We start from the raw sequence: 23,195 nt of genomic DNA on the forward strand, positions 1-23,195 counted from the left end.
AAATAAGTAAATAAAATAGTATATATAAATAATAATAATATAAATAAAAACAAGGAGGAAAGAGAAAATACGATACTTCGAGTCAGGGGGTCGTATTTATATTCTTGTCAATAGCGGAATAGTTAATACGAGATCACAGTTTATCATTGGCATAAGAATTGATTGACTAGTTTGGTATTCATCAATCGTGTCGCGTCGTGCTGTTATTCACTCGCGTTCCTTCCATATTTGGTAACCAGTTCGTGTCTGTTATAGAAAACGTTGTACCAAGGTGGATGTCTAGACCTTTACCATAGAATATTAATAGTACCTTTATCTTGAACATTGTTCGAGCACGAGAAAATAAAATATATAAGAGATATATAGATATATGTATACGTTATGTATAGTACTATTTGGCAAATGCTAAAAGAGGACGACTGGTTATACCTTGAAAAAGTGTTAGTAACATTGCTACACATATTTCTCCCAATTTAACTGATCCAAAGGACAGTTATGAATTATTTCCAACAAATAGTACCTTTATCTTGAATATTGTTCGAGCATATATAAAGAGAGCAACCCGAATTATACATTCGTTAGAATCCCTAAATTGTACTCTCTGATCTATTATCTATCCCATATTTTACAAAAAACAAAGATAAGCTTGCGTGGCGTAATGGCAACGCGTCTGACTTCTAATCAGAAGATTCTGGGCTCGACCCCCAGCGTGAGTGTTTTTTACTTCTCAAGATTTTTTGAAAGTTCAGTGTTTTGGTTAAAGATTTGGTAACATATTTAGGCTACACGTAAATCTATAGTTGAGCATTAATGAATTCCAAAACTATGAATTTCGAATATCTTCTAGATGTTCCTTTTTTATAATCGTAAACTCATATGCCAAGAATCGAGGTGATATAGTGCCATTGAATACTGGTTAACGCCATGGATGTTATATTAAACGATTTACTGGATGGATCCGTAGATAAATTAACTAATGATGAAAAAGAATATTGCTTAACAGCTCTGAGAGACATATTACAATCCGATAATAAATCATATGATACATATTTTTCTTCTAGGGCTTCGTCAGGAACCATTACTGAAGAAATTGCAGAAATCGATGCAGAAATATCTAATCTAGAAAGAAAAATGCGAGATTTACTTGTTAGTAATAAAAATGCTATCGTTAATGAAGTCTTAAGAAATGAGGACACTAAGCAGTTGGGTAGTATTCGGTCTGATTTGGAACAATTATGGGAACTAGATAATATTGTAACTAATACTAAGAAACTGAATTCAACAGGTGTGCAAGAGACTACATCTGACGATCTATCCATTGAAGAGCTTCTGGGACAAAGTCAATCCAAGAAGGAGGATAAAGATGATGAATTCCATACAGCTTTGAAAAAACTGAGGAATAGAATGTCAAAGGCACAAGAAAAAAATACTGTAACTGGGAATTTAGCATCCGTCTTGGACAATTTAACTAATATAACTGATTTAATGGAATTACCATATTTGGCACGTACATGTATAAGAACTGGACATTATCAAGAGGCAGTCATGCTATACACTCATACCAATTCATTAAGGGTTAAGTATCCAGATTCCACCATCATCGAAGAGATTTGTCAAAATGTTTTGAAGGAAATAAATACCACGATGTTGACGGGATTAGTCAAATTATTGTCCACAAGTTCTACTGTAAATTCCATGAAAAAGATTTTGAAATACCTTGCTGCCATACCGCCGTTTGATGTGAAAGAATCATCGGCATTCTTAAATGTTTTCCTTCCAGTTCGATACAAGTTCATACAGGGAGAAATATCGGCGTATTCTATTGGAACGGATGTGTCAAATGATTCACTAATGGAGATGATGGTGAAAAGGAAGATTGAAGTTTTAAGAGAGCATATTTACGTGTCATTAAACGTATTTTGTAAATCATTTTCATTCGCGACTGAGGAAATAAATTTCCCTTTAATTCCTCAATTATCAAATATCAAAGATAAAAATGGTAACACGCTGTCCACGTATAATAAACCAGTGGCGACGAACCCATTAATGTTACAATTTGTAAGACAATGCTTAAGTTTTCTATTAAAGGAACTCACAGCTGTGGATTTAAAGTATAAGCTAAGTGATTCGGTGTGTTTACAATTGGTCTACTGTTCTTTCCGATTGTTTGATTTGAATGCGAACTTTCATAAGTTATTCCTTAACCAAGTTTACGAATCTGGTTTGTTTAAAAAGGAACAACTAATTAATGCTATTAAGAAAAGATCAGAATTGGCATCTGTATATTCATATGGTTCATAGGTAATATAGAGGAATCGAATACGTAGATCGTATATATATATATATACAGAAGTGATTATAGATTCAGACACTTCAAGTCGTAGACTAAACTAACAAAGTGCCCTTGAAGATTGTGGAATCTTGTCCAGTCGACTAAGTTTCACTTCCCTCTATTCAAGGCCTTTTATAGGTGGTGTCAGTCTTCTCAAAGATAAATGTCGAAGAACACGGAGGTGAGCGCAACGCATTGTCTGTTAAGGGGATGAAAGAATTACAAACTATTGAATTTAAAAAATGGGAAACTGGAAAATATAAAGTAGTAACAGCCCCCTGTAACTTTATATAGTACAAACAGCTTGTATGACCACTGAACAATACAGCTATTGGTCGAAGCATATATTACAAAGAGAAACATAATCATATTACATAACCATTTTTCGAGATATTAAAAATAAACACAACAACTCTCGTTAACTAGACAAGAAATAACAAATATTAACGAATTCCATTTAGTATACAACAGGGAACCGGGATGGTCGGAAACAATACTCAAGAAAAGCTCAATGATGAGCATGTCTCACCCACACCAAAATTATCTCCAACCGAAAGGAACTTACGTCAAAAGAGAGAAGACGCAAACAAGAAGAGTAGTGAAACTCCAGAAAAAAGGCAGTCAGCACACTCGAAAACTGATATAACCACTGAAGACGCTCCACATATCCCACCAAAGAAAGATATCTTAGTTGCCTCAGCTGTGAATAGTGCAAAAAAATTGCCCAATCCTAATCCGGAAGGTACAGTTGGTTCAATCCCTCTGGAGAAAGTTCACCCTAAAGATTTAAGGAAAGTACCATCAAGGAAACCAAACAAATTCGATACTTCAATTACCAGCCCCGGTATATTAGACGATTTGAATCCTAGAGAAAAGGCTGAGTTGGAAGAAAAGATAAATGGCGAAGATGCTGCAGGTTTATTCCCATGGAGACTTATCGGAGCGTTTTTCCCATCCGGTAAGGGTTCTCCAAAGACAATGGATGTTAAGATTGTTAAAGCTTATATCTTGGAGAATTTCTATAATGATTGGTATAATAACTGCGCAATTATTGTTGGTACTTGTTTTACTTCATGGTTGTTCGCATATTGGGGGTTCTCATGGTGGTCTCTGGGTTTCATCTTTTTAGGAACTGCATCTGTTTATAATGCTGAATTCCGTAGGTTTAATAGAAATATTAGAGATGATCTGAAAAGAACTACTGTGCAAGAAACTATTTCTGGTAAAGTAGAAACTACATTATGGCTGAATTCGTTTTTATCCAAGTTTTGGGTCATTTATATGCCTGTTCTATCTTCACAAGTTAAAGAAGCTGTCAATCCAATTTTGGCAAGTGTGGTCCCTGGTTATGGGATCGATGCTTTGTCCTTAGAAGAATTTACACTGGGTTCAAAGGCACCTGCAATTAGAGGTATCAAATCATATACAAAGACTGGTAAGAATTCTTTGGAAATGGATTGGTCATTTGCTTTTACTCCAAATGATGAATCTGATATGACACAAATTGAAGTTGAAGAGAAGGTTAATCCTAAGATCGCCCTTGGTGTTACCTTAGGTAAAAGCATTGTTTCTAAAACCCTGTCGGTTTTAGTTGAGGATATTAACGTGGCCGGTAAAATGCGTGTTCGTTTAGAGTTCGGTAAAATCTTCCCAAATATTAAAATAGTATCTATTCAATTATTAGAACCTCCATTAATGGATTTCGTTTTAAAACCATTAGGTGGTGATACTTTAGGTATTGATGTGATGTCATTCCTACCAGGTTTGAAAAGTTTCGTTAAGAGTATGGTTAATTCCAATGTTGGACCAATGTTATATGCACCAAATCATATGGATATTAATGTCGAAGAAATCATGGCTGCTCAATCTAATGACGCCATTGGTGTCTTGGCAGTCACATTGAAATCTGCTGAAGGTTTGAAAGGATCCGATTTCATCACTAATACTGTTGATCCATATATAGTCCTAAAGACTGAAAAGACCCCAAATAATGAAATTAAAGATATCCGTTCATCAATTAAATCAGATATTAAGGATCCACGTTGGAATGAAACTAAATATCTATTGTTACCAACTTTAAATCAAAAGTTGACATTTTCTTGTTTCGATTTCAATGATGTTAGAAAAGATACTTTAATTGGTGATATTGAAATCGATTTAGGGTCTCTTCTTTCAGAACCAAATCAAGAAAACCAAACCGCAGAATTTATGGTCGGTGATAAACCAAAGGGTTTGCTACATTATTCTTTACGTTGGGTTCCTGTTATAGAACCAAAATCAGAAGAAAAGAAACCTGATAACCAAGCTGAAGAAATTAGTGACGCTGATGAGGGTGAGGAAGCTGGTGATTCTGATGTTGGTATTATGAAGTTCAATTTACAAAAGGTCAAATATTTAGATACTTCTACATCAGTAACTGGTAACTTAAGTCCTTCTGCAAAATTATATATTGATGGTCAATTGAAAAAATCATATAGAGCATTGAGAAGAATCAATGAACCATCTTGGAATGAAGAAACTGAAATATTAATTGGGTCCAAGTCTACCTCTAAGATTACGATAAAAATCTTTGATGAACGTATTGGAGGAAGTGAGGTTCTTTGTGAATATTCATCTAATGTGGAAGATCTGTTGGATACCTTTGGATTAGGTCAAGAGTCTGTCAAAGGTTCTCCACAGGGTGAAATTTATTTTACTTCCCTATGGAAACCCTTGGCTACAAGTGAAAAATTTGTTAGTACAACAGCAACAACGGGACCAATAGGTTGTATCAAAATTGATGTCGTAAAGGCGAAAGTGACATCTAATTTGTCAGGGTTGGGTGATATTGACCCATATTTCTCTGTTCAATTAAATAGGCATACAAAATACAAGTCTAAATACTATTCGAATTGTGTTGAGCCTGTGTTCCATGAAGCTGCGTATATTCCTGTTACTTCTGAAAACCAACATATTACAGTTTCTTTGATCGATTACCAATCGGTAGGTTCTGATAGGCCAATCGGATCAGTACAACTACCAGTATCGAGTTATGTTAAAAAGAATAAAGAAACAGGTGAGTATGAAGATAACTCCAAAACAGCTGCCCCAACAATTTTCAGTTTAAAAAATAAGAAGAATGACCAGACGGACGACACTATGAGTATGGCTGTATCATTTATCCCAACAATGTCTGTTTATTCTCCAGATGAAATTAAGGATGTGGAAAAACTCGAAGCTGATCTCAAGAGAAAGAGAGAAGATTTTGAAGCTGAGCAAGCAGAACTTAAGTTAAAGATGGAACAAGAACCGGATAAATGGGAAGAGGTTACAGTCAAAGATCCATTTGAAGACGACGTCAAAAAGCTACATAGAAAGAATAAATTGACTTTGGAACAAATCATTGCTCGTAATTCTGGTATTCTTTCATTGGATATTTTAGGAGGTCGTCTCGCAAAAGAGTCTGTTTTTCTCGAAGTATTGGCTGATGACGTATCATATCCAATGTTTGTTCTAAGAGGTAAAGGTAATAAAGTCAATCCGGAGAGGGATAGTTTATTTATTCGTGATTTGAAACACAGTAAACTACATTTCAGATTATCGAGGAAGAATGTTGCTAAAGATCCTGATGATGTTATAAGCACCGACTCTTTTGGTACTCTTGATTTATTAAACTCTAGTTATGGTAATCCAAAAGAAATTACTTTTAGCGGTTCTTCGTTGAAATTCAAAATGTTTTTCGAACCTTCCCAATGTGAACTTTCTTCATCTGAATCAATTGAAAATACGGGCTACCTGAAATTAAAATTCATATCAGCAGACAACTTAATGTCAGCAGACAGAAATGGTAAATCTGATCCGTTCGTAGTAGCATATGTCGATCGTAAAAAAGAATATAAAACCCAAATTATCAAGAAGACCCTTTCTCCAGTTTGGAATGAAACTGCAAAGATTCCAATTCCAGCTAGAGATAGAAACCAATTAATACTTAACGTTTTTGATTGGGATCGTGCTGGTGATAATGATGATTTAGGCGCAGTGAAGATAGATCTAACTGAACTTGAACCTGAAAAGACATATGATTGGAACTTACAATTGTCCACACAGGGTACCATAAAATTACAAGGTAAATTTTTGCCAGAGTATATTAGACCAACCGTTGAAATTTCGCAAGGTAAACTTTCAGATAAACCTATGAAGGCAATTGGTACAGTTGGTGGCACAGGATTAGGGGCTGCAAAGCAAGTATCTGGTGCCGCAATGGGTATTGCTGGTGCCGGTTTAGGAGTTGCTACAGGTGGTCTCCAAAAGGGTGGTCGTTTATTTGGTATCGGTAGTGATAAGAACAAGAAATCGAGAAAATCAACTGAATCATCTCCTCGTATAAGAAACTCTTTAGAATATGATACATCCGTACCAAATAACAGCTATACACCAAGGCCTTCTGTTGAGCCAGCTTCTTCTAATGCTGAAGAACGTGCCTCTACTAAGTCTAATAATTTATCCAGAAATACTTCTTCTAATATGTCTAATGTGGGAGGAAAAAAATCGAGGGCAAGTAGTTTTGCTCGTACTTTAGCTCCAAATGGTACTTATAATGGAAATGTCAATATCCTCTCAAGTGAAAAGTTAGGAAAGAATATCCAGATAATTATATCATTGACACAAGCTGGTAGAATGAAACATTTATATAAGACAAGGGTCCAAAAAGCCAACGATAACGGAACAAATGTTTTTAATGAGGCATGTGCTTTCAAGGCATCCCCAGAAGCAACTTTAGTAATTGGAGCTGTCGCTCACCATAAATTATCGAAAGATAAAAGTTTAGGAATTGCTCAAGTTAATCTAGGAGATCCTCAAATTCAAAAAGATGAAAATCTTGCGTTGAAATTAAATGATGGTCATGTCATCATAAAGCTTGATTATGCTAAGGAAGCTTTGGAAAATATTCCAGATGTTCCTCAAATTCCTGAACAGTATCAACAATAAGCAGTCGTGTCGAGACTTTTCGTTTAGAGTATATAAGCGTCAATTATTATTTTATACATATATATTAAAAACATTCAATATTTCTAAGTTATGGGTAAAACAATTTTCTTGCGTAGATTTTCTGATAATTTGATAAATTATACTTGCTTATTCTACCTGATTATTCATGTTGCCATTGAAAAAGAAAGCATTGGGTATGAAAGATCTAAACCAGTAATATTGTTAAAAAGAATTGATTGTTGCGAGTGAAATAATTTAAGTACTCTTAGAAAGTTATTTTAGTAGTCATATTCCCATTCAAGGTTTGGGGAGAAGTCTAGCAACTTTTTTATTCTGAACATTCTAGTTACAGCTTTCAGGAAAGTTTCGGAGCTTAATTTATAAAACAAAAAGATGACGGTACACCCACACATTTCTTAGATTATGGGTGTTTTTCTATTTTCTATTTTCTATTGTTTTAATTTCCAAAGACTTGCTAACACGGGCCCTGAGAATTACCTTTCCGTAGACGGAAATAACAGTACGGTAGTGGAACCCCAGGCGAGATCCCACTCTGCAGAGCCAGTGTATCTGGTGGAAACGTCAATTATTATAATGTTAAAAGAACGACTGCTAAAACATGCGATAATAACTCAAATGGAAGATTAGCGAAACAACAAAGCATTGCTATATAACAAAATGAGTGCCCAAAAAGTATGTTCCAATACAGCTAAGAACTAGGAGAGTTTGAAAATGAAGAGTATTAGGAGATGTCAATGAATAAAAGTTAGATCACAGTAAAGAACTCAACCATGACTCAAATGAATGTAATTTTCGAGTATAGAACGATATTACAAGAGATATTGAAAAAGTAAAAAAGGGTGAACTTCCAGAGTGACTCTATTAAAAATATGCAGAACCGACAAAATTGAAGTTAAAGCAGAAAGGGTATGAAGACTATCTAAATGCAAATGTTATGAGAATTTTCTAATTGTGGATAAATTAAGCTAGGGAATACGAGACACGGAATAAGGAAGATGTTACGCGACCTCAAATATAATATTTTCATTTTCTATATATGTCTCCTCGATATGTGAAGAAACGAGTTTTTACTAACATGAATATGAAATTAAATCATTTCAAAATAAGCTATATAGGCTCCAAAGTGGTATCCATCTGAAGACGTTGCTACTGCCAAGAAGACCAGAAAGGCTTCTCGTCCACAAAAGTTACGTGCTTCTCTTGTCCCAGGTACAGTTTTGATTTTATTAGCAGGTCGTTTCAGAGGTAAGAGAGTTGTCTACTTGAAGCACTTGGAAGACAACACTTTGTTAGTCTCTGGTCCATTCAAAGTCAATGGTGTTCCATTAAGAAGAGTTAACGCTCGTTACGTCATTGCTACCTCTACCAACGTTTCTGTTGAAGGTGTCAATGTCGAAAAATTCAACGTTGAATACTTTACTAAGGAAAAGTTATCCAAGAAGGAAAAGAAGGAAGCTAACTTATTCCCAGAACAACAAAATAGAGAAGTTTCCGCTACCCGTGTCGAAGACCAAAAGTCTGTGGACAAAGCTTTGTTGGCTGAAATCAAGAAGACACCATTATTAAAGCAATATTTGGCCTCTTCTTTCTCTTTGAAGAACGGTGACAAGCCACATTTGTTGAAATTTTAAATTATTTGGAGATCTAGATTAAATATACTTTATTTACTTAATAATTAAAAACTTTTGAATATTAAAAAAAAAGTAGTTAGCTCGGTTTCTAAGATTATATAGAATCTGCCCTCGGTCGACTATTATACTTGTTTGTACGTAAAAATCCATTTTTGCTAATTCGCTCTTTTACTTTCTGAAGATCAATCGAGAGGTACACACTTCTCTTTACGGCTTTGGCAATTCGTAATCAGCAACTTGAAGCTTCATCTAGAAAAGAACCGAGGTATAGAAAGGATAGATGACAATTACCACAAAATAATTGTCTTCGAAAGGCTCTTAAGTGCCTAACAATCTGTTCCTCATGGTATTTTCTTCCACCCATCTTGTGAACGGTTACATACCAGTTACATTATTAATATAGCCCGTTTCAAAAAGTTTTAAAAAATGAGGGGTGCGGCTGTAGAATTTTACATTCTACAGTTTTCGGAGTTTTTCCAATGGCGTTTTGGTTTTGTGGATCGTCTTTAGCCGCCGAGCAATAAAAAGAACACAAAAGCTTATAAAAGGCTGGTAGATCCCATGATTTCTTGAATGCAACCCTTTTTTCCTTCGCTTTTAACTTGCCAGTTCCATTCCTTGTTTGTTCTCCTGATCTGTTCTTAACAGAGAGTCAAAGAGGATATTCTAATTGGCATGGTAGATAATTCTTTGATTGGAAATTTGGAAAGCTTGACAATAAGAAATAGCGACTCAGTATCTCCAACAGGGTTAAGCCAGGAAACAAGTAGACCAACAACTAGAAATGAAAGTAGTTACAGGCTTCATGAAAATGAAAGCGAATCAAAGAAAAATACAGTTAGAGGCAAGAAAAAGAAAAAGAACAAGAGCAAAGAGAGTTCTGATGACGCCAGTAAGAATGGTACAATCAGGAGGAAGAGCCCTAAAAAGAAAGATAAGGAAGTTGCGGTGGAAAATAAGAAATTCATTTCGTTAAATGAAACTAGCAGCGGTGATGGCGAAGAAATTGCTTGTGAAACCAAAAAAAAGAAAAGCTTGATTGCAGATACGACTTTAAGATCTAACATACAAGAAAAAGAAAATGTAGATTTGATAGGTCAGTCAGGGGGGTTATCTGATGATTTCAAAAATTTCAATATACCTGACAAAGCATTTGATCTGGTACACTTGCAAAAAGGTCAGAATAAAGTGGAAGAACCTCTTGGTGAGTATAAGGTTAAGGGAAGACAAGACTATGGTAAGAAAGGAACCACGGTTGATATTCTAACCAATCATGTTTTACTTGCTTTGGGAAAAGATACGGAGGAGAGTGACAATAAAACAAATTTAGATCCATGGTGGAGAGACGCAATGATATTTAGTTATCATGTTGATTTCAAAGCTTCACAACCAAAATACCCGACGCAAAAACCCAGCACCGGAAGTTTCCAAACCAAAAAATATGAAATATTAGAATCTCTTTTCGAAGAAGATGAAACTCTTTTCAAATATAAGGATAGAATTGCGTTCAATGGAGAAGACACGCTGTATTCACATGTTCGATTAGAAGAATTCACCCTGTTTGAAGGCTGCTGGGCGGTGAGTAATAAAAAGAAGAAACATGCGTATATTCCACACTTGCCGCATAAAAGCAACCCTCCCGAAGATGACTTACCATCTAAAGTTACACTGAAATCCAATGCCACAATTCCTCTGAAAGATATTTATGATGGCACCATATCTAGAAATACACAAGAACAAGAAAGTAAGATGGCTGGGACTGAAAAGCATGTTTTATTAGCTTTAATGGGGGCAAAGTTTCTACAAATGACGGATCCTGTTTTCCAAGTTAATGGGAACAAATTTTTTATATTCAATGAACATACGAAGGCCAAACCTTTTCAACTTGGTGGTTATTTGATGCATGGCTTTACTGTTTCTCTCAGATATGCCTTTGGTTCCGTTTTGTTGAATGCTATAAACGTAACACTTCCATTTATCAAACATTCAAAATATTTACCGGGTGATCCAAGATTCCAAGATAATCATAAAGCCCCATATACATTGATGGATTGGCTTATTGAATGTTATCAACAAACGGACCCTAATAATGTCGCTAAAAGGCCCGCATTTAACGGGAAAGTGACCTCTAATGATTTGAATTTGTTTATTAGTAAGAACACCGAACTTCAGAATTTAACAAAAGGTTTGAAAGTTTATTGTAATCACATTCAATATGATGTGGATTCATATGGTCAAAAGAAGCCTTCAGCTAAAATGAAACCGAAACAAATAAAGGGTTTTAGTATTGAGTCAGCACGTGTTTATAAATTTAAGGTAAAGCCAAGTGATCTGGATAATAACATAGCAAAGACAAATTATGAGAGAGATATCAGTATCACTACTGAAACCTATTTCTTGAAGAAATACAAAATGGTGTTGAAATACCCAGATATGAAGATGGCATACCTTGATAAAGGCGGGTACGTTCCTCTCGAATGCCTGACTATTGTTCCAGGTCAGAAATTAAAAGGTAAAGTATATGATGAAAATACTGTCATTGAGTTTGCAGCTCTCAGGCCTACCGATAAATTTAAGATGATATCAGCATTGGCATTACCGCTGATTACAAAGGCATTGAAGCCCGAGGAGGAAACCAAACAACCACCATGTGATTCTTATTACCAGTTTTTGAGAATCCCATCAAGAATAATTGATGCCCCTGCTATTAAGTTTCAAAATTCACAAATCTGCTATACAGATAAACCATTTAATGCGTCTGTAGTTGACAAAACTATCCCAAATCAAGAAACTAAGGGTAATTGGAATTTACAAGGGCATCGGTTTATATCTACTCCAAAGGATCTCATAACTCTTCGAGTGTTTTTCATAACAGAGAGTTCGCCACCATCAAAGACCGGGCAAGAAATATTTTTAACCGTCAAAAAATTTATAGTAGATGTTGCTGAACATGGTATGAAATTCAGAGCAGAAAAGCCCGTTTTGATTCAAAACTTTCATGCACCTAGGCAGGAACCTGATGCTAATTCTATGACAAGAGGTCATGGTATGAGGGGAAAAGGTGGTAGATTCAATAGGAGCCGTCCATCTGCGTATAAAATTTCAGATGGGGAAAACAAGCTTTGTGAGGAACTCTCGAATGCGAAAGAAAATTCTTATTTCCTATTCATTTTGGCCTGTGGAGATGATTCATTGACTTATAATAGATTGAAATACTTAGCAGATTTAAAATATGGAGTCATTAATTCCTGTTTGGTATGGGATAAGTTTAAGAAAAAATCAGCGCAATATAACGTGAATGCATGTATGAAAATGAACCTGAAACTTCAAGGTATCAATCATTGTTTGGAAGAGAAAGATTTAAATTTGTTGAAAGATTCCAACGGATTACCATTTATGGTGTTAGGTGCAGATGTTACGCATTATCCTGAAAAGGATCAAAATTCGATAGCTTCCTTAGTGGCATCGTTTGATAATCACTTCGCACAATTCCCCGGTAATTATCTTCTGCAAAGTTCACCTGGTGAGGAAATGATTAGTGGAATAGGAAATTTGATTGGAGATCGATTAAAGCTTTATAAAAAATATAATAATGGTAAATTACCAAGTAAAATATTATTTTATAGGGACGGTGTTTCTGAATCCCAATTTTCACAAGTTGTTCAAATCGAAGTTAGGGCACTTAAAGAATCCCTAAGAAGAATCGGTTCAAATTTACGTGGTAGTCCCTACAATCCGGCTATTACTACAGTCGCGGTAGTGAAAAGAAATCAAGTAAGATTTATGCCATTGTTCAAGAACGGAATTAATGAACAAGGTGAAACATGTGCTGTTCAGTCTATGGATAACGTGATGCCGGGAACAGTTGTTGATCGCGGTATTACGTCTACAGCACATTTTGATTTTTTCTTACAATCCCAACAATCATTGAAAGGAACTGGTGTTCCTGGACATTATTGGTGTATTTATGATGAGAACGAATTTACTTCCGACTTATTACAATATATTACGCACTGTTTTTGCTACCTATTTGGAAGATCGAGTACAAGTATTAAAGTTGCTTCTCCAATATATTATGCAGACTTGTTATGTGAACGTGCAGCTCAATTATTTAAAGCCAATTTTGCAATTGTTAAGAACGAATATGAAAAAAACAGTAGGCATAAGACTCCTATATTACCTGCTAATAATCTGTTACCTCCAGTTAATGAGAATATCAAGGATATAATGTATTATATATAATTACAGAACAGAGTGTGGCGGGATAATGGTCCGAAATTTTTGATTGGCTATCTTTATGTATGTAGCATTAATGTGAAAACAAGTATAATTTATACCAAATACATTATATCTTTATTGTATGTTCCCTGATCTTCTAGATATATATGTTAGTTTATCCATGGATTATACTTTCATTTATGTTCGTACATGATATTACGTCGCTATAGAAATTAGATAATACTTCATATTCTCTTTATTAGGAGTAGCTCCTGCGGGTAACCCCATCTGGTTCGAGAATGAAAAATTTTCCAGCTCATCGCAAAAATATATCAGAGTAAAATTATATAAAAGAGGAATATACTGGATGATATAAACCACAGTATATACTTTGGAACACAACAACCTTCAATAGTCAAGATAATAATTGAAGAGTTAATTTTGAAACTGTACCAGCAATCTAACTGTATTGAACAAAAAAACCGGAAAAATGACTGATATGTTACCATTAGCCACTTACAATTTGAACATTGAACCATACACACCAACACCAGCTATTGATATTGATATGCCAGTTACTATCCGTATCACAATGGCTGCTTTGAATCCTGAAGCTTACGATAAGGATAAGACTCCTTCCACTTTGAGAGTCATTAAAAGAAATCCAGATTATAATGACGGTGATATTGATGATGTTTTGAATGGTGATTTTGATGAAGATGAAATGGATGATGCAAGTTCAGAAGAAGAAGAAGAAGAAGAAAAAGAAACAAAGAAGAGTAAAACTAAGAAGAGTAAGAAAGAAGAAGAAAGTGAAGAAGATAGTGAAGATGAAGATGATATCGATGATGAATTTGAAGAATTCGTCTTGGTTACTTTATCTCCTAAATCACAATTCCAACAAGCTTTGGATATAACTATTGCTCCAGAAGAAGATGTTCAATTCGTTGTTACTGGTTCTTATAGTATTTCTTTGAGTGGTAACTATGTCAAACATCCATTTGATACTCCAATGATGGACGATGAAGATGAACATGAAGATGAAGAAGATTATGATAGTGAAGAAGATGATGAGGAATATTCGTCTGCCGAGGATGACTTGGATGACATCAGTGATGAAGAAGTTAAAATTGAAGAAATAGAGGAAAATGAAGAAGAAATAAAGAAAGAGTCTAAGAAGGAAACCAAGAACAAGAAAAGAAAGCAAGAAGAAGAAGCTAAAGCTGAAGCTGAATCTAACAAGTCTAAAAGGGTAAAGAAAGTGGACTTCAAGAAAGATTTGGAAGAAGGTCCAACAAAGAAGAAAGATGAAAAGCCAAAGGCCAAAGTACTAGAGGGCGGTATTATGATTGAAGACCGTGTTGTTGGTAAGGGTCCTCAAGTTAAGAAAGGTTCGAAAATCGGTATGAGATATATCGGTAAGCTTAAAAACGGTAAAGTTTTTGACAAGAACACCAATGGTAAACCATTTTCTTTCAAACTAGGACATGGTGAAGTTATTAAAGGTTGGGATATCGGCGTTGCTGGTATGGCAGTTGGTGGTGAACGTCGAATTATCATCCCAGCTCCATACGCATACGGTAAGCAAGCCCTTCCAGGGATCCCAGCTAATTCACAATTGACCTTTGATGTCAAGTTAGTTTCAATGAAATAAATTTCCTAAAATTAAAGTTATATAGTTTAGGTTCTATTTCGTTAAATTTGTACTGCAGTCACAACCCTATTTTAAGAAATGTCATAACTCATATTCTTTTATACTTTCCTCCATTAATTAACCTACGAGTGAATAATAGCAAGTTATGTACAGTATTATTCATAGAAGTTGGTCATTGATTTGCTTGTCCTCTATATATATTCGGTATAGTTTGATATAATACGTGTGGTATTTTTGGCGTCATTTGAATTCTTGATGTTAAACTCCGAGTGGCGGAAACCGAAGCTTTTCAAAGTAAGGGCCCCTTTGCGTAACAAGACAGCAGCTCCATGCTGAAGCAATTATTTGACAGATCTTCCCCACGAGAGCTTAGTAGCGTATTGAAAATATCAAAGTGATCAAGTCTCAATATAAGAACAAGGAAAGAAATTCAAGTCATTTACAAATAACCGCCGCAGTTGATCGGAGATAGCGCATTGTTTATATTGAGCTGTATAGAAAGAAAAGTATTCACGGAATACATTGCAAAAGGAATATATCAACTTTCTAAATATTGGCTGAATCATTACAACAAATCTGCCAAAATAAATAATAGAGGAAATTGAAAGTATCATATCGTACCTGGTGTTCTAGATTTGATTTAATTGTTATCTAACCCTGTAGTATAACCTTTTCGTTCACAATACGGTAGGGGCTTGTGTTAGTGGACTTTTTTGACTCGCTTCGTTTATCAGTTTAATTTCCGTTGAGAAACGTTCGGAAACATTGCATTTAACGTTAAGCTGGAAACACTGGTCATTACTGTGCCAAGAGAAGGAAGCAGTTTTCTTTGAAACTTCAGAAAGAAAGACTGCTTTTATCGGCAGTGTACCCCACCGGTTTTTCTACAACTTGTTCCTATTCTTCCCTGAAATTTTTATTTCATAAATAGTACAAAAGCTAAGACAATCATCTGGCCATTGTCATTGATACAATAGAGACTTTTAAGGCAGTCCCCACAGTTTTGTGAAGGATATTCTGAATTCGAACGACGAGAAGAAAAATTGAAAAGTTCAATTGATATATACTAGGGTCCTTCGTTCTCTTCTCTATTTGTACTTCTCATAAAGAAAAAATAATAAGATAATAGCAACTATGGCACTACTTTTTAAGGAGATGAACCACGTTGCAAAACCATTTGCATATCTAGCTAGATTTTCTGCAAGGAACCCAATTCACGTTATCTTAACAACCCTTATAATATCAACGGCAGCATATTTGTCTGTAATACAATACTATTTCAGTGGCTGGCAATTAGATTCTAATAGTATATTCTCTTCTAATACAAGAGACCAAGAACAATTCTTCCAAGAGTGTACTCATTATGTTAAAGAACCTTCTTCAAGAGCTTGGGGTTTAGTATCGAATGGGGTCGCTAAGGATACATTTACTCGTCAACATTATTACCTATTCGATATGAATTTCCAAACGGATAATCATTCAATTCCTTTACCAGAATTAGAAAACACATATTTCCAAAGGGGTAACGAGAAGTACGTCTTAAGCTCCCAACTGGATCTTCCTACTATTTTAGAATCATCAGACGGTACTCAATGGAGATTGAAAGCAAGTAATAATTATCTTATTGAAATCCAAAGATTTTTCGTCTTCTTATACAAAAGCTGTACTACTCATATTCATGAATCTGACCCATTCGATCTCTTCATTATCGTTATGGCATATGTAACAATGATGTATACCCTAGTTGGTCTTTTTACAGACATGAAAAAGAAAGGTTCTAATGTATGGTTATCACTAGCTACCATCTTCAACTCTATATTTGCTCTGTTTTTGGCATTATACACTACAGAATGTATTATTGAGGCACCGGTTAATATCTTCAGTCTAGTAGAAGGTTTACCTTTTATTTTCGTCATCATCGGTTTTAAATACAAAGTGAAAATGGCTGCTTATGCCTTGAATAAAGTTGAAAAAATTGGTATCTCCAAGAAAATGACTACAGATAAAATAATTTTTGACGCAGCATCACACGTTGGAGGCCGTTTAATGCAGGACCATTTTTTATGCGTCATTGCATTTGTTGGTTGTTCCATTTATGCAAGTCATCTGGAAGCTTTGACTAATTTCTGTATTTTATGTTCCTTTATCCTAAGCTATGAATTGATTTTAACAGGCACTTTCTTTGCTGCAATTCTTTCTTTGAAGTTGGAAATTTATTTGATTCATAGATCTACGATCATCAAACAAACATTAGAAGAAGATGGTGTTGTTCCTACAACTGCCGATATTATATCCAGTGCCGAAAGTAAATCTGAAACTTCCATCTTCCAGTCCAATACAACTGTTGCATTTGCTAAACTTGCCATTATCCTTCTTTTTGTCATAATCCATTTCTATAATTTCGGAACAAAATGGGCATCTTATACTTTTTCATCGTTTTATATGAATAAGGGACCTAAATTATTACCAGATTTTATTAAGAATGCAAGAGCCTCGGATATGTTTAATGAAGGTGACGTCGTCTCGATTGCGCCAATTCAGTATTATCAACCTTCAAAGTCGTATCATCAGGTGGAAGATTTACTTCTTTCAGTGCTAAGTTATATTAGTGTCGCAATTCGTGACAGATTTGTTAGTAAAATGGTATTTTTCGCATTAATATTTAGCGCTACGATTAATATTTATCTTTTGAATGCAGCCAGATTACATACACTCTTCACGGCCAATGAACTATATAAGAAGACATCGAGTATTACAAGTTTGAATTTAACTTCAAAGGCAACTACCCCATTAAAGAGCTTGTCGCCACTACCTGTACCAGTACCAAAAACTATTTCTGAAAAATTGACCGAAAGAAAGTCATTTAATACAATTTCCAACGTTAGTACATATGTTATTCCAGAATGTTCAACAGACGGTGAGGAAAGTGACAGTTCTGATAGTAGTGATATTCAACGTTCTATTGAAGACTTAGAGAAAGATTTGAATGATGGTAAAGTAAAGACCTTGAAGAATAAAGAGATTGCCGCATTAGTTGTTAATAGTAAAGTTCCATTATATGCATTAGAAAAACAATTAGGAGATACTACAAGAGCCGTCGCTGTTCGTCGTAAGGCATTATCTATCCTTGCAGATGCTCCTGTCTTAGATAGCGAGAGATTACCATATAAAAACTTCGACTATGATCGTGTTTTCGGTGCTTGTTGTGAAAATGTTATTGGGTATATGCCATTGCCTGTTGGTGTTATTGGTCCCCTAATCATTGACGGTGTTCCTTATCATATACCTATGGCTACCACTGAAGGTTGCTTAGTGGCATCAGCTATGCGTGGTTGTAAAGCCATTAATTCTGGTGGTGGTGCCACTACAGTCTTGACTAAAGACGGTATGACAAGAGGTCCAGTGGTTCGTTTCCCAACTTTGAAAAGATCTGGTGCTTGTAAAATTTGGTTAGATTCTGAAGAAGGTCAAGAAAAGATTAAGAAGGCATTTAATTCCACTTCACGTTTTGCCCGTTTACAACATATTCAAACTGCATTAGCTGGTGATTTATTATTTATTCGTTTCAGAACAACTACCGGCGATGCCATGGGTATGAATATGATCTCTAAAGGTGTTGAATTTTCGTTGAATCAAATGGTTGAAGAATTCGGCTGGGATGATATGGAAATCGTATCAGTTTCAGGTAATTATTGTGTTGATAAGAAACCAGCTGCAATCAATTGGATTGAAGGTCGTGGTAAAAGTATAGTTGCAGAAGCTACAATCCCAAGAGATGTTGTGAAGAAAGTTTTGAAAAGTGAAGTGTCTGCTTTAGTTGAATTAAATATTGCAAAGAATCTAATTGGGTCCGCAATGGCTGGTTCTGTTGGTGGATTTAATGCACATGCTGCTAATTTAGTCACTGCTGTATTCTTAGCTTTAGGTCAAGATCCTGCTCAAAATGTTGAAAGTTCAAATTGTATCACTCTAATGAAAGAAGTTGATGGTGACCTAAGAATATCTGTCTCAATGCCGTCTATTGAAGTTGGCACGATTGGTGGAGGTACAGTTTTAGAACCACAAGGTGCTATGTTGGATTTATTAGGTGTTCGTGGACCACATCCTACCTCTCCAGGTGAAAATGCTCGGCAATTGGCTAGGATTGTTGCATGTGCAGTATTAGCGGGTGAATTGTCATTATGTTCAGCACTTGCTGCGGGTCATCTTGTTCAAAGTCATATGACACATAACAGGGCAAAGAAACCTGAACCAGCTCCTCATGTTAGTCAACCCATTACAGCTGAGAAGCCTAAATTGAGGAAAGAAGATCTTGCTCGATTAGAGGAAGGATCTAAAATTTGCATAAAATCATGAAGACGTGTAATCTTTTCGTTTATTATCCTTATATTGTAACGAGGCAAAAGGAAGAAAAAGAATGTCAATGTATATTTATTTATAAAAAAGTATGTAATCCTTTCCCATTCTCTATTTATTAAACATAATTTCTAGCATCATTATTAGTTTAAAAAATGCATGACATATTATTCAAGAGGTTGGAAAATATCTGGACTCCTAGGTAAACACAGCCAATTTATTTCCAACCTTCCTTCGAATAGATGAGACATCTTAACTTAATTGCGATATATATTTTCTGGCCACACACAAGAAACCATATTAATCCATCTCTATAATTGTACTTCTTTGTCTGTTATTAAGGTTTCAAGATTTGTCAAGAGAGTATTTACATTTCTTGGAATATGTTTTCAATTTTGAACAATTAAACAAGATTTATGTTTGTCAAAACTATTCAAATATAAACAAAATTTAGATCAAATTTTCTAAGACATTTTTCCAAAGTAAATATCGTAACGAATATGAACCAAACGAATTCTTAAAAATAGATCCAAAAAATATACATCCTATAGGAATAAAACTAGAAAGAAAGAAAGAAAGAAAGAAAGAGTTGTACCACTAAAACTTGATTGTTACGTAATAGCCCCCCCTTTTGGACGACACAAGCTAGTTGATTTAGTTTAGATAAGGGGTGATCATTTTACATACCGAAAAATCTAGTGTCTTGACTTCGATAAATATATATATATATGGTTAGTCTGACAGCCAACAATCAAATTTTAAAAATGGGACCCTGACCAGCTCCCTTTCTTCAACTTTACTGTTACCAGCCGATTACAACTCCGACGCGGAAATTGACGGATTTACAATTTAAAAAATTTATCCAAAGAAAAGACGGTGCTGCGAAGAGTATAAGTTGATGACTGATAGAGTGGTCGACAAGGTAAAATAATGCCAGTTATTCACTTGCAATAGTTATAATCAGTTATCTTTTATTTCATTGAGCTTCAAGCTAACAGGAAAAATATTTGTAGAGAAGGAAATTGCTGAATGCGAGGTACCGACATGTCTCATAGCACTGCGGCTGATGGATCCGATAGATTTAGTTCTGAGTCAGATAAGTATATTAAAAAGAGCGAAACTAAGAATTCAAAACAGGACGATACTGAAGAAGTTGAAACATTCGGTCTGGATATATCAACGTCTACACTTATAGAAGGAATAGATGAAAATGATCCGAGACATTCCACTCCTTCCAAAATGGAAACCACCGAAAATGGGAAGATAAAAAGAAATACCTTTGCCTGTGTTCGTTGCCACTCATTAAAACAAAAATGTGTCCCGTCTGATACAAATGATATCTATAGAAGACCGTGTGAAAGATGCCTGAGGACTGGGAAATTGTGCAAGTTTGACCTGTCGAAGAGAACGAGGAAGAGAAGGCTCAAATCTGATCCTACATCGAGGTCCTCCACTCCTCTCACTCTCCTAAGTAGTGGAGACACTACTGCTCTAAATGCTTCTATAGGTAATGTGGCATCTTCTCAACTGCCGAACACTTTGAATATCGAGGTGCAACAGGCTAAGAGACAAAAACAATACCCAAATCCAACAATAGCGGCGTCTATTCAGCCTATACTTCCAGGAATTCAACAAAGCCTACCAGATCTTTGGTTAAATATTAAGCAACCACCAGCTGTTGCGTCCTCCTCCAATTCGACCAAACCATTGCAAGGCAGCGATAACAATAATGCTAACAGTTACACTAATAATAGGTCAATTAGTCCAGGATTCAATAATAGTACAAATTCGGTAGTATCATCAGATATTGCTATCAGTAAACCAATGGCTGGTACTAACCTGGCGTCTAATGCTATCCTAAGTACGTCAAAAATGCATCCGCCCATGGATAATGACATGGATACGGCCCCAATTTCTACACTCCAATCACGACCAACAATCCCATCTGCCGTACCACAAAATATTAAGGCTAATAAACCATTCAATTCACATTTAATTACCCACGAATTCAAGACGAAACTTCAATCATTATTAAGGTACCAAAAGGCTAAAATTATTGAGCTTTCAAGAAACTTCACGGCATGGTCCAATGAATGGAATGAATTAGTGCAAAGAAGCATATACCCACCAACAATCAAAGATCCAGTAACTATTGGTATTTTAAACTACGAAGAAGCATCATTACGTCTCTCTTTATATAAAAAAATGACATCTGAAACGAGGGTTCCTTTTGGTAGACTACCTTTCGGTAGATTAGATGAGGACACTACTGTCAAACAGCTACAAAGGGAGAAACCGGTTTTACTTTCTGTCATAATGTCATGCGTATCAGTGGTAATGTCCACAGCACAAACAAATAGAGATACTATAATGAAATTAGATGGGTTCGTTATAAATTTAATAACGAATGAAATATTCAAATCAAATAATAAGTCCATTGAAATGATCGAAGCTTTGTCAACTTTGTGTTTGTGGTATAACTTCTTAGAATGGTCCAGCAAGACAAGATACCATCTTTTCAACTACATATGTTGCTGTCTAACAAAAGATTTGGGCCCTACTTTCGTCAATAGATCATTCGGAATGTTTAGTGATGAAGATCCATGTAAGTATAAGCCAGATTTCAAGACCCCGTTAGAATTGAATAAAGATGGGGCAAGATTAACTATTTGGGTATATGTGTCTTCCCTGAATATTTCAATTTTCCTAAGACAATCAATTCAATCTAGATGGAATAATGAAACTGAACAAGCTTGTAACGCTTTATTACAAAGCCCATCACAAAGTAGCTCATTCTATAATGGTGATGATGATCAAATTTTGATTCTTTTCGCCAAATTGAATCATATATTAGAAAAGATACATATTTACCTACATGAAATGGACCAACCTTGGGATTATGCTGGTAAAGAGAAAGAATTTACAGACAAATTTACTACCGGTTTAATAAAGAAATTTGAAAACGAATTAGATGAGATTTTCCAACAAATACCGCCAACAGGTCAGCGTATATTAATCTTTTACTACTCAGTGGAAGCTTACCTACACCAGTATAAGATATCTAGATTCGTTTCAAAATCCCACGAGCATAAATTTACAAAATTACCTATTGAAATTTCGGATGCATTTCGTAGATGTTATGAATGTTGTACGTCGTTATTACGAGAATTTTTAAAACTATCACCAGAGTTGATAGCTGCTCTACCTTTGTTCCACATGTCAAGAATTATGTATACAGTTGGCCTTTTATTGTTGAAACTACGTTACGCTGTTATTGCATTACCTTTATTTCACCATTTATTACCGATTACCGAAGCTACTGGGGACCTTGTTAATAAAGTCGATGAAGTGCTAAAGGATACTTCAGAACTGTATCCGTACAACACTTTCCTTTATAAGATCCAGTATGTTGTTGCGTTATTTTCACAAACATACGCCAATAAATTGAGAGATCTGGCAGACAGTTATGAAAAGGCAGAACGAGAGAACAAACCGACTCCATATACTGTAAACCAATTTAATCCACTCTTGTTACGCTCCTCTTCTGATGAAATAAAATCGGCTTTGTTAAACACTCCAATATTGACTACTGAGCCAAACTTCTCACCTGTAGAAAATATTGGTCCTATTCAAAACAATGGGAAGATGAACATAGCATCTCGCCAATCGATGAGATCAGAATCTGCGTTATTTGACGGGATAAATACTAGAAGTAATAACACTAATCTTGCACCGAACCAAGAATTAAAAATATCCCCATTTTCTTCAGCTACTGCTTTATCAACTACACACCTTTCCAATCCTAGTATGATAAATAACGATAAAATATTGGCAGGGCCTCCATATGGTAAGAATTTATCATTAATTCCAGAAGTTAATCCATCACCATCTGCATCAAGCGACAACTTGAATGAATATTTGACTGATATTAATTCTCTTGCATGGGGGTTCAATGCCTTAAATGATGAGTTTTGGACAGACCTTTTCATCACTGAGTGAGACCGCTTACAAAAGC

At 35.3% G+C, this 23,195-nt stretch overlaps 7 protein-coding genes and 1 non-coding gene across 8 annotated transcripts; all 8 read left to right on the plus strand.

The window, feature by feature from the left end:
- Positions 1 to 644: 644 nt before the first annotated feature.
- NDAI0Dtrna6R lies at positions 645 to 716 on the plus strand. The gene has a single exon. It is a non-coding gene; the product is annotated as a tRNA-Arg (tRNA).
- A 208-nt stretch (positions 717 to 924) lies between these two features.
- On the plus strand, positions 925 to 2,301 carry COG8 (Golgi transport complex subunit COG8; the record flags this gene model as incomplete). Its single annotated transcript, XM_003669821.1, has 1 exon — positions 925 to 2,301. The coding sequence occupies one exon, from the start codon at positions 925 to 927 to the stop codon at positions 2,299 to 2,301; it is 1,377 nt and encodes a 458-aa protein (XP_003669869.1).
- A 511-nt stretch (positions 2,302 to 2,812) lies between these two features.
- TCB3 (Tcb3p) lies at positions 2,813 to 7,300 on the plus strand (the record flags this gene model as incomplete). The annotated part of the gene is made up of 1 exon (XM_003669822.1): positions 2,813 to 7,300. The coding sequence occupies one exon, from the start codon at positions 2,813 to 2,815 to the stop codon at positions 7,298 to 7,300; it is 4,488 nt and encodes a 1,495-aa protein (XP_003669870.1).
- A 678-nt stretch (positions 7,301 to 7,978) lies between these two features.
- On the plus strand, positions 7,979 to 8,952 carry RPL6A (60S ribosomal protein eL6; the record flags this gene model as incomplete). The annotated part of the gene is made up of 2 exons (XM_003669823.1): positions 7,979 to 7,993; positions 8,437 to 8,952. 2 exons carry the CDS (start codon positions 7,979 to 7,981, stop codon positions 8,950 to 8,952), a joined length of 531 nt encoding a protein of 176 aa, XP_003669871.1.
- A 675-nt stretch (positions 8,953 to 9,627) lies between these two features.
- Positions 9,628 to 13,194, plus strand: NDAI0D03150 (uncharacterized protein; the record flags this gene model as incomplete). The annotated part of the gene is made up of 1 exon (XM_003669824.1): positions 9,628 to 13,194. One exon carries the CDS (start codon positions 9,628 to 9,630, stop codon positions 13,192 to 13,194), a length of 3,567 nt encoding a protein of 1,188 aa, XP_003669872.1.
- Positions 13,195 to 13,660: 466 nt separating this feature from the next.
- Positions 13,661 to 14,824, plus strand: FPR3 (peptidylprolyl isomerase FPR3; the record flags this gene model as incomplete). The annotated part of the gene is made up of 1 exon (XM_003669825.1): positions 13,661 to 14,824. The coding sequence occupies one exon, from the start codon at positions 13,661 to 13,663 to the stop codon at positions 14,822 to 14,824; it is 1,164 nt and encodes a 387-aa protein (XP_003669873.1).
- A 1,134-nt stretch (positions 14,825 to 15,958) lies between these two features.
- Positions 15,959 to 19,180, plus strand: HMG1 (hydroxymethylglutaryl-CoA reductase (NADPH) HMG1; the record flags this gene model as incomplete). Its single annotated transcript, XM_003669826.1, has 1 exon — positions 15,959 to 19,180. The coding sequence occupies one exon, from the start codon at positions 15,959 to 15,961 to the stop codon at positions 19,178 to 19,180; it is 3,222 nt and encodes a 1,073-aa protein (XP_003669874.1).
- Positions 19,181 to 20,209: 1,029 nt separating this feature from the next.
- Positions 20,210 to 23,179, plus strand: WAR1 (War1p; the record flags this gene model as incomplete). The annotated part of the gene is made up of 1 exon (XM_003669827.1): positions 20,210 to 23,179. The coding sequence occupies one exon, from the start codon at positions 20,210 to 20,212 to the stop codon at positions 23,177 to 23,179; it is 2,970 nt and encodes a 989-aa protein (XP_003669875.1).
- Positions 23,180 to 23,195: the final 16 nt, after the last annotated feature.

This window comes from Naumovozyma dairenensis, chromosome 4 (genome assembly GCF_000227115.2).
Source record: "Naumovozyma dairenensis CBS 421 chromosome 4, complete genome".
Lineage (NCBI taxonomy): Eukaryota > Fungi > Ascomycota > Saccharomycetes > Saccharomycetales > Saccharomycetaceae > Naumovozyma > Naumovozyma dairenensis.